Here is an 18,578-nt window from a genome sequence, read left to right on the forward strand (position 1 = left end):
CCGAGAGCTGAGGGCTAGAGTGAGGCGGAGCCATCCACACGGCCAGCCTGTGGCCCAAGACAGAAGGTTCCACAAGCCTCCACCCAACTGTCCTCCTCCACCTTCTTCCTCGGGTGCTGCAACCGCAACCACCCTAGGCTCAACGCCATCACAGGGAGGCTGATGGGAGAGGCTCGGACACCACGGAGTGCAGCCTCACGCGCAGCCCACCTGCAGCTCCAGGCAGTGCCTCTGCTTCTCTGAGATCTGGCTCTTCAAGGCCTGCTTCTCCTTCAGCAGCTTCTCTAGAGACAGCGTGGCCCAGTCCAGCTGCAGCTCCTCGCAGCGAGCCTTGAGCTGAGGGGACAGGGACGGGACAGTTGCGACTGGCTGGCTGCCTGCCCAGCACACTCCACACTCTCAGAGCAGGGTTCCCTGGGCCTGCCTCAGCCAACAGCCTGTGTGCTTAGGGCACAGACCCCGTTTCTGGAATAGCAGGCTGAGGATGTGCAACAAGCGGAGACTGGGGCCCCTCACGGACAGATGAGGCAGCTCCAGCACCCACACCACGATGGGGGGATGCTCACATGACCCCACACCTCGAGCCTGCCAGTGTGGCTCCATGACACCCAGGGCCGCTGAGAAACCATCCAGCCGAGGGGCCCAGGCCTGCCTGCTGTGACACACTGGACAAGCTTTCACAGGTGGCACGATTCGTCTGGGAACAAACCCCACGACAGAGGCGGGCCTTCTAGAGCCTCCCGCCCGCAGAGGACACACCCACCCAGGCAGGGCCCCTCTGGTTCCATGTCCCTGTCCCTGCACTGCGGCACCCACCAGCTGCAAGCTCTGGCTGCGGAGCGCGCGGTTGTCCTGCTCCAGCTGCTCCGACTGCTCCCGCAGCTGCTGGTTATGGGCAGAGATCTCCTTCTGCGCTTGAATCAGGTCGTTGTAGGTCAGCGCCTTAACGCCCAGCTGGGGACACGGGGCGGGGTAGAGGTCATGCTGGTGACCTCCAAGGTGAAGTAAGCCCCCAGGCATGACCACCCCTGCAGCCCAGCCCCTGGGACACAGCTGGACAGAGGCGCAGACAAGAAGCCACAGGAAGCCATACCAACGGACGTGGGCCACCCCAGGCTGCGCCCCAGCTGCCACCTGCCCTCTGGGGTCTATTACCTCATCCAATTTTTGCTGGAACAGTCTCCTGATCTCCTCCTTCTGGGCCTGGCAGTGGCTGAGGAGCTGCTGAGCCGTGCCCAGGAGCTGGGCATTCTTCTCCTGCAGGACAAACAGGGCAGGTGACTAAGGGCCAGGGCAGGTGACTGAGGGCCCACAGGGAGGGCCCACACCCTGCCTCTCACGCTTCCTGCAGACGCGCTCAAGGACAGACACGCCTGAGGGGACCCACACCGGGCTGAGATGCCAAGAAACATTCAGGCCGCAGCGGGAGGGGACCAGCTCTGCGTCAGGTTCAGTGCGATGAACTCTCGCCAGCTGGAGGGATGGCACCTGCCACCCCACCCGGACTCAGCCAGGGCAGTGCCCCCAGCCACGCAGAGGCCGGCCAATGCCAAGGAGTTTATCCCAAGGCAATACCAGGGGATGGACTTTTCACATGGATCTGCAAGGAAGCCTTCTGCAGCGTAACAGCAAAAACTCAGCATCCGGAGGCCCACCTCCAAGGGAAGACCCCAGGAGCCACTGACACAGGACAACCTTCAGACACCAGCAGAGAACAGGGCCCCAGCCCAGGCATGCTGTCAGCTACACAGGGAGCAATGCATGTGCATATGTGCTCAAAGCACGCTATAAGCATTTTTTTTTTTTTAAAGCAAAACCAAAGTCCAAAATGCAAACCAGGGCTCAGGGACAGCCGACCTTGTGGCTCCAACGGCTTCTGGAGTTATCTCTGGGCCGCCAGAACTTCTACCCCATAGCCCGGCCCTAGCTCCCCACTGAAGCTGGTCCTCCAAGGCTCCCAGGGCGGGGCCCCACAGCCAGGACCTCAGGTGAAGGAAATCATGTATACGGTGGTCCATTTCCAGGACAAACTGCCTTGAATTGGCTTAGGTCAGCAAACTACAGAAGAGACAGCATGTACTAGGCCCCTGCCTGGATCGCTGATGCCTGCTTGTCAGCCTCCCCTGCCCCCCCTTTCCCCCGCTTAGTTGCTCTCACCCGAACCAAAGAAGTTTAGTCTAAGATGAAGGTTTACCAGCCTGCAAAAGAGCTGGCTTTGTCTGTTCTTACCAGCCTGCCCAGCTACTTAGATCATAAGTCAAATCCTTGAAGAGCCCCTGAGCTGACTGGGATTGCAATGCACAAAATGCAGCAGGACAACCCTAAAGAAAGCACCTACAGCCGGGCGCGGTGGCTCACGCCTGTAATCCCAGCACTTCAGGAGGCCGAGGTGGGAGGATCACGAGATCAGGAGATCAAGACCATCCTGGCCAACACAGTGAAACACCGTCTCTACTAAAAATACAAAAAATTAGCTGGATGTGGTGGCGGGCGCCTGTAGTCCCAGCTACTCGGGAGGCTGAGGCAGGAGAATGGCGTGAACCCAGGAGGCGGAGCTTACAGTGAGCTGAGATCGCGCCACTGCACTCCAGCCCCTGCCGAACAACCAATAGGCGACGTCCAGGAAGACTGTGACCTCACAGTACTCGCCTTTGAGGAACCGGGGGAGGGACCTGTGCACTAGGGGGTAAGTTGCTTGTTCAAACTGTGCTGGGTGTGCCTATCAGACACCAGGTCTTGCAAAACCATGACTAAAAGTCTCATTTTCGCTGTTTTCCGGGTCTCTCAGTCCATTCTTTGGGTTTAAACGGGTAGGTTTGTTTCTCATAGCAGGTGAGCAGAGGAGGGAGCCCACTCAGGCCTGCGCTCCAGGGCCTCTGCCACAGGGGACAGACGCCCAGGAATAGGAACGACCCGCCTCTGTGCGGGAAGGCGGAATGCCAAGGGGGCCAGGACCCACCTTCTCCTGGCCCAGCAGCTCCTGCAGGCTGGCCTTGTACTGGGGGGTCTTTGTGTATGCCAGGAACTGCAGGTACTGGATCTTGAAGGACTCTGGGAAGAGAGGCGGAACGCAGGTGAGAAGAGAGCAGCTGGGACTGAGAGGGAAGAGGCGGGAGCAGCCCTTGAGAACGAGTCCCAGGCCTCGGCAGGTGTCAGGCGCTCAAGAGGCAGGAGCTCAGCAGAGCCCGGCGGGGCCCACGCCACATGCCCCAAGCTCGCAGAGCACTCAGGCCCTCTGACCCCTGCACAGCCAACTGTTCACTGCGTGGGGCCATCCTGGGCACTGCAGGGCCCTGAGCAGCATCCCTGGCCTGCACCCACCCTGTGCCAGCAGCACCCCTAAGTTATGACAATCGCAGATGTCCCAAGTGTCACCCAGCATCTCCTGGGTAAGACCACAGACAACCCACGGGCTGCATCTGAGCCTCTACTGACCCCTGCGGCAGGCAGACCCCAACCCTGGGTGAACTTCAGTGGGGTCCAGCAGGCGGGTCACGGGGGCTGCTAAGAGGTCAACGTCACAACCCATGGTCCTCCTGGGATGACCCCAAGCCGAGAACCCTCCGCCGGATGCCTCGCATGGGCTCACCTAGCAGCTTCTGCAGCGCGGGCGGGGTGGGCGCCACCAGCAGCGGGTTGGGGGAGTGCCGCTGCACGCTCGGAGGTAGCTGGTAGAACGGGCTGTGAGGGGATCTGTAGGCATCTGGGAGAGCGGAGGGCAGGCGTCAGCACAGGGCAGGTGCCCAACAACCCCTTAGGATGGGGCCACCCTGAAGGCACAGCCACACCAGGGAGGCTCCACGGATACCCTGAACACCCGGGGCTCAGGAGGGCAGCGTCCCAGCAGAGGGGACCCCAGGCATCCACAGTCGGGGAGAGCGGGGGCCGTGGCGTGGGGGTGGCTCACCCTGGGGTGAGGAGGCCGCCGTCTGAGACACGGTCTGAGCGTGCAGGGCATCCAGTGCAGTTTGGTTCTTCTTGGGCTTCCGCTCGGGGTTTGCAGTGTTCATCTTCTTGGGGCGCCCACGCTTGCGGCCGGCCATCTTCCTCCCCTTCTTGTTTAGCTTCTTCTTGCGGGCTTTGGAGGGAGACGGCTTCTTCACGGTGGCTGCTCCCGCCTTCTCTTCCTCAGCACCAGAGTCCTGGAGGACACAAGGGAAGAATGGGGTGGGCGCAGAGCCCTCTGCCAATGGGGTCTCCCGGGCAGGGGGCGGGTGCCCTCCAGCAGTAGGAGCCAGGCTGGGGCCTTACCATGGGGGCGTCCGCGGGGCCGGCCACCTTGCCCTCTGGGCCCTTAGTGGGCGTGGCTGCATTGCTCTTGCTGTCGCGCTGCTGGCGGCGCCGGGCTGCCTCCTGTTCCTCCTGGAAGGAGAGCAGGTTGAGCCACAGGAAGCCCCAGCGCTGCCCACAACCCTCCTGCACCGAGAGGCACGTGGAGCTCAGACTCGAGGGGGCCAGAGGCCCAACTCTGTCCACTGCAAGTCCTCTGTGGCACAAATCAGGAAACTGAGACCCAGAGACAGCAGTGGGCTGCTTGGGGCCCCGCAGGCCAGGACGTGACCCGTGGGCACGGATGATGGCATTCACAGCCACTCCCACAATCACAGATGCCCGTCAGTAAGAAGCCAGACTGCGAGCCACAGAGAGAAAGAACCACATCCAAGACAGGAGATGAGAAGCCCCTCAGGCAGCAGGACCTAGAAGCCACAGCCCGCAGCCTCCCCTGCCCTCTCTCCTCTCTTCGAAAGGCACCAAGACCCACGTGTGGGAGGCCGTGCACAAGTTCTCTGATGTGAGAGTTAGTGGAGGGCGCGACCCCCGGGAAGGAGAACACAGAGTGCGCCGGCCACCTCGGGCTGTTCCCTGCTCTCCAGGGAAGACCCACATCCCCCTAAAGCATGGCGGGAAGGACAGAGGGCCCCCGAGGGGTACCACGCTCTGAGGCCGGGTTGGAACCCTGCCCTGGCTACAAATCCAGGCAGTGACAGAGCCCTTCCTGTATAGGGTTCTCCGCACGCTGGTCTTGTCTGACCCTCCAAAAGGAAAGGACGCCTGGACAAAAATCCTCCCAGCTTCGGTGGCAAATAAGCAGGCAAGTCTGAGGCTGCAGAAGTGCCAGCGGGCAGGGCGGCCACTGTGGCTCCCGAGCCAGGCTTTCCCACCGCTGCTTTAAGGTGGGAGAGGAGAGGACAGCCCTGCCTCCGACGGTGCAGCGCGTGCAGGGCGCGGGGGCCCAGGGGCTGCACTCGGCACCTAGAGTGGGACAAGCACACATGTGTGGCCCCCCAGGCCTCAAGAGGGGGCAGCCAGCAGTGATGCACAAGCTTTTCACCCACCCAGCCCTTCAGTGCAACTCACCCCATCACCAAAACTAACCCAAGCCACCTCCCCAAAAATAGGTATTAACAAGGAGAAGGATGGCCCAGGCCAAACCATCAAAGACAAGGCAAAGCACGGAAAGAGAGAGAGAGCCAGAGAGAGGGTGGGAGAGAGAGAGAAACGGAGAGGGAGGGTGGGAGAGAGAGAGAGATTGAATGGTGAGAGAAAAGGGCCGAGAGAGGAGAGGAAGAGGGGGAGGACAGGCAGGAAAGGGTAGGGAGAAGACCAGGAGTGACAGTGGGGAGCAGGAGGAAGGAGGCGGGAAAGGGCACTGGGCCGGGCCCCGAGGGGCGGCAGGGCTGTGCTCCAGTCATGGCTCCTGAACCCGGCTGCACACGGCTTTCTGTTTCCCCACATCAGTGCATGTGTGTTATTAACCCAAGAGAAAAAACACACAAACTTACCCTGAGTTTTGGGTTTTTCAGACTAGAAAAATAGTTTTCAAGCTAAAAAGAAGAAAGAGAACTCTTATTAGAAGGGAGTCCCAATCTCTGTTCGAATTTGTCTGGATACCCAGGTAACATCAGCTCCCTGGACGGTGGCAGGGGAGGCTGTTCTGGTATCTGCGGACAGCAGGCATGCAGCTGGAGCCCCCCAGCGGCAAATGCGGATGTGACTAACCCAGCTGTGGCGGGGCGTCACCCTCAATTCACCAGCACGCGACCGGTGGGCGGGGCTGGTTTAAGCCTTCAGAACAGACACAGGGCCGTGGGATGTGTCTCTGCTTCTGGAAGAGGGAGGGCTTTCTGCACAGAAGCACCGTGCCCGCCTCAGAGGAGAAGGCAAGGGGCTGCACCGAGGGCGTCGGTGCCAGGACAGCTAAAGCAGCAGCACTGTGTGGGGGTGGGGGCCACACGGTAGGCCAAGCCCCCAGAGCCTCAGCCTCAGCTCACCATGCCTCTCGTCCCAGGGCCCTCGGGGGAGCAGTGGGAGGGCGCGGTGCATCTGCCTGGGGCTGTCGGTCCCCAGACAGCACCAGCGCTCCCCACGAAGGCTCTAGTGGAAGCTCCGAGCACTGGACAGTGAGGGTCTAGACACACCAGCACCGCTGCAAGGAAAACCACTGCTACCCCAATAACAGGAACAGAGTGCCCAACCAAAGGACAGGAAAGAGATCAGGGGAAGCCTCCCAGCCCTGGAGGGCCGGCGCTGCCCACATGCCAGGAGGCTCAGGATACTTGTGCCATGGGGGAAGCACCGTGGGAGGCAGGCAGGCCGCACACTGGCCCAGGGCCGTGTCAGAGGACCCTGGGGAACACAGGCAGGGAAGAAGCATCCCAGACCCCACCCATGGACCCTGGTGTCTCCCCGCTCAGGACCCTCTCACATGGAGGGAGGTGGGAACAGGGACGTGGGACTCCTGTTCACAGGGGTCTCTGGATATGGCAGCCAGGACCCTTATGATCATGCATCACTCTGATGGCCCTGCCCCACCCCAGGAGCTGAGGGTAGACTAGGGCAGACAGCACTCAGCCCTCACCCAGGACACGCCCAGCGCCTGGGAGGACCCTGGTGGGTCCTGCGGTGCGAGCAGTACTGAGGGGCCTTGAGGAGCTGGGCCTGAGCTCAGGGGCGGGGGCGTTGAGGGCTCTTGGGGGAGGGTCTCAGAGGCCACATGAGAAAGGAGGGAGGTGTGACGTGGGCGGGGTGGAAGACCAGGACAGCACCGTGGCTGGGGCGCTGCGAGATACTCACTATGGTGCGGTCGATAGTGTGCAGGTAGTAGGAGACTGGCTTCCCCGTCCACGACACCGAGCCCTTCAGGGGCGAGAGCTCCACCACGCGCATGATGGTGCCGATGTCTGCGGAAGCCACAGGTGAGGCTGGGGCCTGCGCTTGCCCACAGCCCCTCCATGCAGACCTCACCCACCCAAGGGCAGGCGTGGGGACAGAAGCCTGAGCTGCATGTCTTCCCTCTTCTTCCTCACTGAGTCGGGCCACAGTGGCCCACAGAGGCCGGCCCAGGGAGGTGCACCATTCAACAACACCTGGCCTGGGCCCCTCCAACCTCAGGAAAACAGCCACAAAGCCAGCTGAGTGGCATGGAAAAGGAGGGGGAGAAGATCTGGAAGCGACTTAGATCATGGCTGCAAGAACGGCCAGCACCCAGCAACACAGGCACCTCCTGGGTGGGCGCTCCTCAGGGAAGCCCCTCAGAGGAGGCTGTGCTGCCCCGCAGGGCAGGGAGCTGACAGAGCACGCAGCACAGCGAGGCAGGCAGGGGGCGCAGCAGGGGCCGGCTCCCTCCCACCCCGGGCCTGTCTCTGTCCACAAAAGTCCCGTAAATCCTTCACGCCTCCCCTCGAAGCCGGTGTCTCCCCCAGGAGTGATTCTACCCCCATGGCACACAGTGCTCTATGAGGACGTGTGTGGTTGTCACGACCAGGGGTGCTCCTGGCATGGAGAGGGTGGACGCCAGGGACACTGCTCAGCACCCTGCACTGCCCAGGACAGCCCCACCCCACAGAAGGATCCAGCCCCAGTGTCCACAGGGTCAAGGAAGAGGGACCTAGGAATACTGCATGTCAGATGGTTAAAATTACCCGTGTTAATCATTAACAACATGAGAGTTTCTTACCACTCAAGTTTCTACTGTTTATTCTGAAGTTCAGAGGTGCAAAGGGTTTCGAGGACACGATTCTGCCACCTGAAACACAGACACTGCTTACTGCCACACAGGGGAGAGGAAACAGAAGAGCAGACACCACTCAAGGTGACAGAGAAGGAACGATGACACGGAACACACACACACGCTGGGCTCTGGGTCCTGTCCACCTGCCTACAAGCAACACTAGGAAACACCTTCCAAGTTTAAGCCTATCCTACAAATAACTTTTTTTTTTTTTTTTGAGACAGTCTCCCAGCTCACTGCAACCTCCACCTCCCTGATTCAAGCGGTTCTCCTGCCTCAGCCTCGCGAGCAGCTGTGATTACAGGCGCACACTGCCACCCCTGGCTAATTTTTGTATTGTTAGTGAGAGTGGGTTTCACCCTGCTGGCCAGGCTGGTCTGGAACTCCTGGCCTCAAGTGAACCACCATGCCCAACCTCCTACAAATAATGCTTCTTTAAAAAACATTCTCAGCGGGGTGCAGTGGATCATGCCTGTCATCCCAGCACTTTGGGAGGCCGAGGCCAGTGGATCATGAGGTCAGGAGACCAGGACCATCCTGGCTAACATGGTGAAACCCCGTCTCTACTAAAAATAAAAAAATTAGCTGGGCGTGGTGGTGGGCACCTGTAGTCCCAGCTACTCAGCAGGCTGAGGCAGGAGAATGGCGTGAACCCGGGAGGCGGAGCTTGCAGTGAGCTGAGATGGCGCCACTGCACTCCAGCCTGGATGATAGAGCAAGACTACGTCTCAAAAAAAAAAAAAAAAAGGTTCTCAAGTCCTCACAAAACTGCAGCAGCCTGGACCCTGAGCCAGGGCTTCCCCGCGTGAAATGGGCTCTGCAGAGGAACCTCCCGAAACAGGAGTAACTCAGCCCAGCTGGGGACGCGGCTGTGGAAGAGCCCTGGGCAGCCATTGCTACAAGATGTGTCCAGGAAAGGAGCTTGCGCGGTCCAATGTGATTCCCGGGATTTCCTGTTAAACGAGGAAGGCAAGGCCAGCCAACTGTGTGTACAGCAGTTTCTTCAAACCCCACTACGCTGGCCGGGCGTGGTGGCTCACACCTATAATCCCAGCACTTTGGGAGGCCAAGGTGGGCAGATCACAAGGTCAAGAGATCGACACCAGCCTGGCCGACATGGTGAAACCCCGTCTCTACTAAAAATACAAAAATTAGCCAGGGGTGGTGGCTTGTGCCTGTAATCCCAGCTACTCGGGAGGCTGAGGCAGGAGAATCACTTGAACCCGGGAGGTGGAAGCTGCAGTGAGTCGAGATCACGCCACTGCACTCCAGCCTGGGCGACAGAGAGAGAGACTGCCTCAAAAGAAAAAAAACCCACTACACTGCCAGGTGCAGAGGCTCACGCCTGTAAACCCAGCATTATGGGAGGCCAAGGCGGGCAGATTAGCCAGAAGTTTCAGACCAGCCTGGGACATAGGGAGACCCCATCTCTACAAAAAATTAAAATAAAAAATTAGCTGGGCATGATGGTACATGCCTGTGATCCCAGCTACTTGGTAGGCTGGGGGAGGAGGATCACTTGAGCCCAGGAGGTCAAGGCTGCAGGGAGCTATGATCACACCAGTGCACTCCAGCCTGGGCCAAGGATGGAGACCCTGTCTCAAAACAAAAACAAAAACAAAAACAAAAAACTAAGGTTTGAGAGGCAGAGAGAGCAAACCCCCAAGCCGTACACAAACAGGAACAAAACCTAACTGTAGATGCAAACTGGAAACAGTTATGCAAAAGAATTATTTCAAATACCTCTGAACCCTAGGATTCTAACTGACCGTCAGTGATAAATGCAAAGACAAACAGACCGGATGTACACCTTCAGCCTCACTCTGACCAACACGGTGAAACCCCGTCTCTACTAAAAATACAAAAAAAGTTAGCCAGGCACCTGCAAGGCTGCTGCTAAGTCAGTATCACTATCAACAGTCACTATGGGGCCATCTTGTGTACGCTGCAGGAAGAACTTCGTGTTAATACTTTTAGGAGCCAAACTTCACAGGACTGAGAGAAACACAGCCTTCTGTTTTTACATATATAAAGAAGATAATCATAAAAGTCAAAATGTGGGTGGGGCGCGGTGGCTCATGCCTGTAATCCCAGCACTTTGGGAGGCCGAGGCGGGCGGATCACGAGGTCAGGAGATCGAGACCATCCTGGCTAACACGGTGAAACCCCGTCTCTACTAAAAACACAAAAAAATTAGCCGGGTGTGGTGGCGGGCACCTGTAGTCCCAGCTACTCGGGAGGCTGAGGCGGGAGAATGGCGTGAACCCGGGAGGCGGAGCTTGCAGTGACCAGAAATTGTGCCACTGCACTCCAGCCTGGGTGACAGAGTGACACTCCGTCTCAAAAAAAAAAAAAAAAAAATTAAAAGTCAAAATGGATCCATTTAAACACACGCATACCCTGCCATCCCAGCTCTCCTCCCCTGGACGCCATGCCAGCCCAGGCCTGGCATTCTACACACCACTCCCCTCAGGAGGAGCAGGAAGCACGGTTCCACGGCCAGGCTGGGCATACAGGTTAGGCCAGTATCCCTACGAGAGGACCTCAAACACGAGCAGGGCCACGTCTAATGGTTGCAGAGCCAGGCTAAAAGATGCTCATGGGCACGTCTCAGACCATCAGGGCCCCTAGAATGAGCACTGCTGGCCACCTGCCCTTCACTGGACACGTTCAAAACAGGGAGTGACAGGACAGAAGACACCACTGCAGTACCCTGACTCAGCCACCACGTCTGAGCGTGCAGAGAAAGCTGGCAAGAAACAGCCAGATGAGGCGTTCTAAGGCAGTGGGTACAGGGACCATGGAGGGGGTGACAGGAGCTGCCTGCAGCCACTGCTGCCTTCCTGCATGCAGCTGCAGGATGCAGGGAGGCCCGGAGTGCTGCTGGGGTGTGGGGGCAACTGGACGGGGGAGCATGGTGTCCTCATGTGGTTCTAAGATAAGTCAGAAACACCACTGCCACACGTACACACACACACAGATATGCAAACAAACTCGCAAGGCACACAGATGCGCAGAGACACAGGCATGCATGCACACACACAGACAAACAAGCAGACACATACATAGACACGGAGGCACACGGGCACACACACACAGAGGCATGCACACAGGCACAGACATGCAGACACAGGCACGCACAGGCACGCACACAGAGACACGCCAACAGACACACAGGCGCACGGGCACACACACAGAGATACAGGCATGCACAGAGACACAGACACACACACACAGACACAGGCACACAAGCACCCCCCAAGCCCCCAGGTTGTAGGACGTTGGTGCTGAAGGCAGCTGCAGACCCTCTGGGTTTTGTTTGGGAGGCCTGAGGAGCCCACCACTGTTCTCCCCTAGCCTCTGGAGGCCTCCCTAGAGAGGACAGGTGGGGAGCAGTTGGGAGGAAGAGGGGGTACCCCCAGAGTGCCTGTCTTCGAGCCCAGCAGTGGCTTTGGAAGCCACGTCCGCCAGGACACAGATGAGGTGGTGCTTGCTGCTGGGCTTGGTGGAGAGCCTAGGAAGGCAGGCAGCACAACCCCCTGAAGTCCTACGTCCTGCTGGAGGGCTGGCAGGGGTTGGGAGACAATGGCAGGCTCAGTCTCCGTGTTTAGGGAAGGGGCAGTCCACAGAGTGTGGTCTGGGTCCCACCCTCGACTGCAGGACTGGAATCGATGTCATGGGCTGAGTTCTCCGCTCCTGAAACTACACCAGGGCTTGCGGTTCAGAAAACAGCATGAAGGGCCCTGCACAGGCCTGGTGACCTTTCTCCGGAGGGAGAAAACAAAACAGCTGAGAGCCCCACTCCTGCTCAGCACGGACACCAAGTTCCATGTGCTTAGATCAAGAATAAAGGGGACTCTTGCCCCTGGGTGGTCAGCTGGCCATAAGCAAGCTGCAGGCTCAACTCAAGAAGGTTCCAGGGCTGGGCACGATGGCTCACACCTGTAATCCCAAAATTTTGGGAGGCTGAGGCGGGCAGATCACCTGACGTCGGGAGTTCGAGACCAGCCTGGCCAACACGGTGAAACCCCGTCTCTACTAAAAGTACAAAAATTAGCCAGGCATGGTGGCAGGTGCCTGTAATCCCAGTTACTTGGGAGGCTGAGGCAGGAGAATTGCTTGACCCTGGGAGGCAGAGGTTGCGGTGAGCTGAGATCGCGCCACTGCACTACAGCCTGGGGGACACAGTGAGACTCCGTCTCAAAAAATAAATAAAATAAAAAAAATTAGCTGAGCATGGTGGCACAGACCCGTAGTCCCAGCTACTCGGGAGACTGATGCAGAAGAATCGCTTGAACCTGGGAGGCGGAGGTTGCAGTGAGCAGAGATTGTGCCACTACACTCCAGCCTGGGTGACAGAGCAGAACTGTCTCAATAAAAAAAGAAACAAAAAGCATGAAGAAAGACCACCTGGCTCCAAGGGGACTAAAGACCCCAAGTCTGAGCTGCCTTCTGCAGGACACCCTGCGGGGACCTCCTGGCCGCCCTTCCTCAATCATGTCACACCAGCACAGATAGGCGAGGAGAGCGCCTTACCTTCCTTCATGTTTGCAAACCGCTCCTTCAGCTGGTGATCCACCTCAGGACCAAAGGCAAAATTATTCACAAATATAACACTGCAAAACAATACTCCAGTTCAGTGCCATGAAGGCTCGTCTCACGGGCACAGCCACCCAGTGTAGCCAACAACCGCTGCTGTCGGTGCTAGGCCCTGCCCACACCCGCCTGCCACCTCCAGGGCTGAGCCCACACAGCTGAGCACACACCGTGGGTTTCAGGTGCAGGGAAAAGGCAACTGCGGCCTCTTCTGAGTGGGGCCAAAAACAGAGGGGCGGGATTCGTGACCAAGTCTCTTATTGTGAATCTTGGAGTCCAGTGATCTGGGGAGGTTCACGTGCAGCCCACACAAGGTGGGAAGAGCGGCCGTGAAGGACCCACAGGCCAAGAGAAGAAGGCGGGTGGCCAAAAACAAGGCCCAGCACGGGGCTAGACTGCAACAGGGGACGCCAAGCAGAGGCTCCCGCTCAACTGCTGCAGAGACCGCCGACAACGGGCCCCAGGTGAGGCAGCCTTGGCAGCGTTTCAGACACCCTGGCAAGGACAGGGGAACCACAGGATGCCTTGCAGGCCCAGTGCAGCTTTCCCAGGCCACCCATCCTCAAATGAGGGTCCTGGGGCTGCCTGTGTTCCCCACTCAGGACTGCACCTCGGGAGGCTAGATTTGAGGTTGGCTGAGCTCAGGTGGCCGAGGTTGGCTGAGCTCAGGTGGCCAAGGCGGCTGAGTGGCGTGAGCCAGAAAGACCTGGGTAACTGGGTGTTCAGAGAAGGAAGCTCCATGATGCCCACCTCCAAAGCCACCACCATCGTGGGTCAGACCCAGGAAAGGGAAAACAAGCTGAGGCCAGATAGAGTGCAAGGTCCCACAACCAGTGGGCAGCCTGTGGGAGGAGTCCCTCCTGGTCAAGACCTGCACGCTGTGCCTGGAGCCAGAACAGGCTGAGCCTAGGGCTGGGGCTGCCTGACAAGGCAGCGAGGCTGGCAGCTCCTGGAGAGGAACTGTGAGAGCCTGGGCCAAGGCCAGAAGTCAACGGGATACCAGAAATCTCTCGGCTTCTTAAGAGTTTGTTACAAGACAGCAATCACGGCCTGACCGCTGCGGGTCCCCCTGCGCTGCCACCACCACCCCATGGGATGGGGACACCACGGGGTCAGCACGATTCCCTCCAGATGGCAGAACACCCACCGGCGGGCACAGCACCCCAACCCAAATGGAAGTTCACACAGGAGAGCAAACCTAGGAACCTTTTGGGAAAAGAAACCCCCATTTTCTACTTGTTCCCCAAACCCTGTCCATGGGGGACACTCAACCACAAGCCACGAGCACACCCGAGGAAGAAGAGCACAGGGAAGACAGCAGGAGCGAGGGGGCGGGGAGGATGAGGGGTGCGGGGAGGACAAGGGGCATGGGGAGGATGAGGAATGCAGGGAAGAGGGGCACGGGGAGAATGAGGGGAGCAGGGAGGACGAGGAATGCAGGGAGAATGACGGGCGTGGAGAGGACGAGGAATGAGGGAAGGACGAGGAATGTGGGGAGGACGAGGAATGTGGGGAGGACGAGGAATGTGGGGAGGATGAGGAATGGGGGAGGACGAGGAATGTGGGGAGGACGAGGAATGAGGGAAGGATGAGGAATGCAGGGAGAATGATGGGCGTGGAGAGGACGAGGAATGAGGGAAGGACGAGGAATGCGGGGAGGACGAGGAATGGGGGAGGATGAGGAATGCAGGGAGAATGACGGGCGTGGAGAGGACGAGGAATGAGGGAAGGACGAGGAATGCGGGGAGGACGAGGAATGGGGGAGGACGAGGAATGCAGGGAGAATGACGGGCGTGGAGAGGACGAGGAATGAGGGAAGGACGAGGAATGCGGGGAGGACGAGGAATGCGGGGAGGACGAGGAATGCGGGGAGGACGAGGAATGCGGGGAGGACGAGGAATGCGGGGAGGACGAGGAATGCGGGGAGGACGAGGAATGCGGGGAGGACGAGGAATGGGGAGGAATGCGGGGAGGACGACGAATGTGGGGAGGACAGGAATGCGGGGAGGACGAGGAATGCGGGGAGGACGAGGAATGCGGGGAGGACGAGGAATGCGGGGAGGACGAGGAATGCGGGGAGGACGAGGAATGCGGGGAGGACGAGGAATGCGGGGAGGACGAGGAATGCGGGGAGGACGAGGAATGCGGGGAGGACGAGGAATGCGGGGAGGATGAGGAATGCGGGGAGGACGAGGAATGGGGGAGGACGAGGAATGCAGGGAGAATGACGGGCGTGGAGAAGACGAGGAATGAGGGAAGGACGAGGAATGTGGGGAGGACGAGGAATGCGGGGAGGACGAGGAATGTGGGGAGGACGAGGAATGAGGGGAGGACGAGGAATGCGGGGAGGACGAGGAATGAGGGGAGGACGAGGAATGAGGGAAGGACGAGGAATGTGAGAGGGACGAGGAATGAGGGGAGGACGAGGAATGCGGGGAGGACGAGGAATGCGGGGAAGACGAGGAATGCGGGGAGGACGAGGAATGTGGAGGAATGCGGGGAGGACGAGGAATGTGGGGAGGACGAGGAATGTGGGGAGGACGAGGAATGAGGGAAGGACGAGGAATGTGGGGAGGATGAGGAATGTGGGGAGGACGAGGAATGAGGGGAGGACGAGGAATGAGGAGAGGACGAGGAATGCGGGGAGGATGAGGAATGTGGGGAGGACGGCGGGACTGGGGGAGCAGGGCCCAGCCGGCTGCTGACCCCACCTCCCTGGCTGCCCTCACAAGCGCCTTGGGCCACCAGGGTCCCTGGCAGACGCTGGAGCGCCGTGGCCACACCCAGGCTGGGCAGTGGAAAGCATGGGGGCCCAGCCCAGCCACACACAGCCAGTGGCCACCAGGACAAACAGGTGGCGGTGGGGACGGACCTGGACAGTGCCCTGAGCTCCCGGGCCCGGGTGCGAGGCGGTGAGGAGGGGCAAGCCCAGGCAGTGCAGAGATGGCTTTTGGGACCAGGAGGAGTCGCTCCCTCGAGCAGCCCTCTTCGCGCTGTGTGGGTGCCAGCCACTCCAGAAGGGATGGATGGAGACAGGAAGACCCCCAGACCAAGCCTGAGCGGGGAGGAGGCCCAGGAACCCAGGCGAGAGGGGCCCACAGTGTCCCAAAGTCAAGGGGACAGGCAGCAGGAACGGGCTTACTGCCAGCAGGGTCTGCAGGGCCGACAGGGGCTCTGCTGGGCACGTCTGCTCTGCGTGCCCGCAGAGGGAGACCCAGTGTGAGGGAAAGGCGCCCTTCCTGTCCCCACTGGCCTCTTTCCTGCCACAGCCAGCGCAGGAGCGAGGGGCCGCTCCTGGTCCCTGGCGCCATGGCCACCGCCCGCCTGTGAGCACACACCCCACATGCCCCGCATGCCCACGCTGGCCATACCTCGTGTTGGCGATTCGCTCCCTCCACTCTTCTGAGAGGAAATCGCCTCTCTCCAACTGAAAGAGAAAACAGGCGTGAGCGCGGACCCCCGGCCTCCCTGGTGACCCCAGCCCGCCCAGCCTCTGTGAAGAAAGAATGGAATGAACACAGCTCCGCTTGCAGTGAAGGGGCAGGAGGAGGCCCAGGCCCCACCAGCTGCAGCCCTGGGAGCTGCAGGCAGAAGGGCCCGTGAGAGGGATGCGCAGAGAATAGGCAGGACCTCCTGAGAAGCTGGGACAGGTCCTCGTGCTCCAGCATCCACTTGGGGAGGCCAGGCCCAGACACAGGGACTGCGGCCACACCAACACACACCTGCAAGCCATGCTGCAGTCTCCTAGAAACGTAAGCTCAAAATCAGGGGCTGCAGCCACTCCCAGGACCAGAGGCGGCCAGCAGGGGCGCCCCGAGGCAGGGCGTGCAGTCCCCAACCATGCTGGGCTCCAGGCAGGGCCTGAGGGAGCCCATGGGGCGCTGGGGGGCGCCCTCCACGGCAGGCAGCGACACTTGGCCAGGCCGAGAAAGCCTAGTGCCGAGCTCTGTCCCTCCCTCACCAACCACAAGAAACATGCACACAGGGAAGCTGAGCCGCCAGTCCCTGGGGGCATCTGCCCTGAGCACCGCTGACGGCCTGCTAAGAGCAGCGCTGTCCCCGCAGCTGCACGCCGCGCTCACAGCAAGGCCAGCTGCAGCCCATCGCCAGTCCACCTCCAGACCTCAAGACCAGGCACCGTCCAGGAGAAAACACCTCTTATTAACCTAGCTGTCCAACACGGTAGCATCTGGACAACCAAGACGCCGCCTTTCAAATCCTTCACAAACACCTACCACCTCCATTCCCAGGAGAAATAAACACATGTCCACACAAAAGCCCGGACACAAATGCCTCCAAAAGCCAACACGACTCATCACAGCCAAAAGGTGGAAGCAGCCAAGTGTCCATCAGTAGATGAAAGATCAACACAGCGAGGCCGAGCATACATGGAAGCAGGAGCCCACCGGGAACAGGAGCCAGGCTCCAACGCAGGCCACACCGCGGATGCACCTCGAGGACGTCACGCTCAGTGAGAGATGCCAGGCACAAAAGGCTACGCGGTGTGTCATCCTGTTTCTGTGAAATGTCCAGGACAGGCCCATCCAGAGACAGGAAGGGGATTCATGCTGGGGGCTGGAGTAGTTGGGGGTGAGTCACGGTAGAAGCCCACATCGGCACCCCAAGAGCTGAGGGAGGACCAGCGACACTCCTTTTCACACAACAGCCACAGGCCTGGTGCCCCACCCAGTGTCTCTCAGGATGGGGATGGAGTCCCTGAGCAGAGAGGGTAACACAAGCAAGCCGCTGCCCCAAGCAACAGGGTGGCCCACCCACCCAGCCCCAGAGAGACAGGGACACCCCCCAGGCCCGGAGGACAGGGCCACTCATCCACCCAGATGCAGATCCAGAGGGCAGGGCCACCCGCCCCGGCCTGGAGCAGCTGCACATCCTCTGCTCTCCAAGGCCAGGGGAAGCCCCCAGGAGGGGAGGAGACGGGATGGGAGGTGGGCAGACGGACCATCCTGAGCCTCTGCAGGTGCTGGGCCACCCCCCACACCCGTCTCCTCCCTCTCCACACCTGACAGACCCTCTGAACATCCCTCATTCCCCGTGGACAAGCCACCCAGGAAATGACTCAAATCTCAAGTGCTGAGCAGCACTAAGCAGATCCGGGCTCGCATCGCAGGCCTGGGGCTGGGAACCCACCCTGGGGTCCCCCACACTCCATGACAGGACGGGCTCTGGGGCCAAAGCTGTTGCTGCACACACCATGGTTTATACGTATCCCTGCTTCCCTCTGGAGTCTGGAATCCCGGCTCCATAGGAAGTGGGGGTCTGGGTCTCTAGGACTCTCCCTGGTGACACTGCTCAGGCAGGAGGACTTGCAGCCTCCCAAGCGGAGCACGGGCAAAGCCACAGAGAGTTGCTCCGAGGGTTTCCTCCAACATCAGAATGCAAGCTTCCATCAGAAAGGGCAGGGAACAGTCAGGTGGAAGCCTCTCGGACCCCCCCTCCGCAGCAGGGCTGGCTGTAAACAGGACGGATGCCAGAGGCAGAGGCTGGTACTGACACCTGCCTTCCCCACCACCAGGTTCTTTCTGACACGTGTTGCCAAAGCCATGAGGAATGCCATCCTTTCCCCCAAATCGTGCTCCCAGACACATCTCAGGAGCCACTAGCCTGACCGTGAGCACCTAAACCTGCACAGAATCCAGACCACGAACGCAGCTCCACGCCAGGAGCGCCTGCGCCACACCAGACACCACGCTGCTCAGCCGTGTCATGGACCCAGGCCCCAGGAGGCAGGGTGCTGATCCCGACGCTAACACGATGAGGCAGAAGGGGGAGCAGTGCTGGGGCAGCCCCACCACCCGACAGCCACCCTCTCCTGAGCAAGGCTCAGCCCAGCCAGACCGCGCAGAGGAAGGCACCATGGCGCCCTCCTGGCCATCGCTGGGAACCACGGCGAGGGCTTCCATCCTCTGTGCTCTCCTGCCACAGCCAGGAACCCACGTGGGAACTGTCGGCC

At 59.9% G+C, this 18,578-nt stretch overlaps 1 protein-coding gene across 3 annotated transcripts in view; it reads right to left on the reverse strand.

The window, feature by feature from the left end:
- DOT1L (DOT1 like histone lysine methyltransferase) overlaps positions 1-18,578 on the reverse strand; it is a 72,484-nt gene that overhangs the window by 17,470 nt on the left and 36,436 nt on the right. For all 3 annotated transcript variants that reach the window (XM_030795874.1, XM_030795875.1, XM_030795876.1), the window contains exons 8-19: positions 15,979-16,034; positions 12,548-12,627; positions 7,958-8,026; positions 7,075-7,181; positions 5,784-5,825; positions 4,252-4,362; positions 3,908-4,142; positions 3,590-3,703; positions 2,960-3,051; positions 1,156-1,257; positions 817-954; positions 211-336 (exon numbers count right to left, since the gene is read on the reverse strand). In XM_030795874.1, the coding sequence (XP_030651734.1) occupies positions 211-336; positions 817-954; positions 1,156-1,257; positions 2,960-3,051; positions 3,590-3,703; positions 3,908-4,142; positions 4,252-4,362; positions 5,784-5,825; positions 7,075-7,181; positions 7,958-8,026; positions 12,548-12,627; positions 15,979-16,034 (1,272 nt within the window). The remainder of the gene's footprint in view (positions 1-210; positions 337-816; positions 955-1,155; positions 1,258-2,959; positions 3,052-3,589; positions 3,704-3,907; positions 4,143-4,251; positions 4,363-5,783; positions 5,826-7,074; positions 7,182-7,957; positions 8,027-12,547; positions 12,628-15,978; positions 16,035-18,578) is intronic.

Source organism: Nomascus leucogenys, chromosome 17 (assembly GCF_006542625.1).
Source record: "Nomascus leucogenys isolate Asia chromosome 17, Asia_NLE_v1, whole genome shotgun sequence".
NCBI classification, from domain to species: Eukaryota; Metazoa; Chordata; class Mammalia; order Primates; family Hylobatidae; genus Nomascus; species Nomascus leucogenys.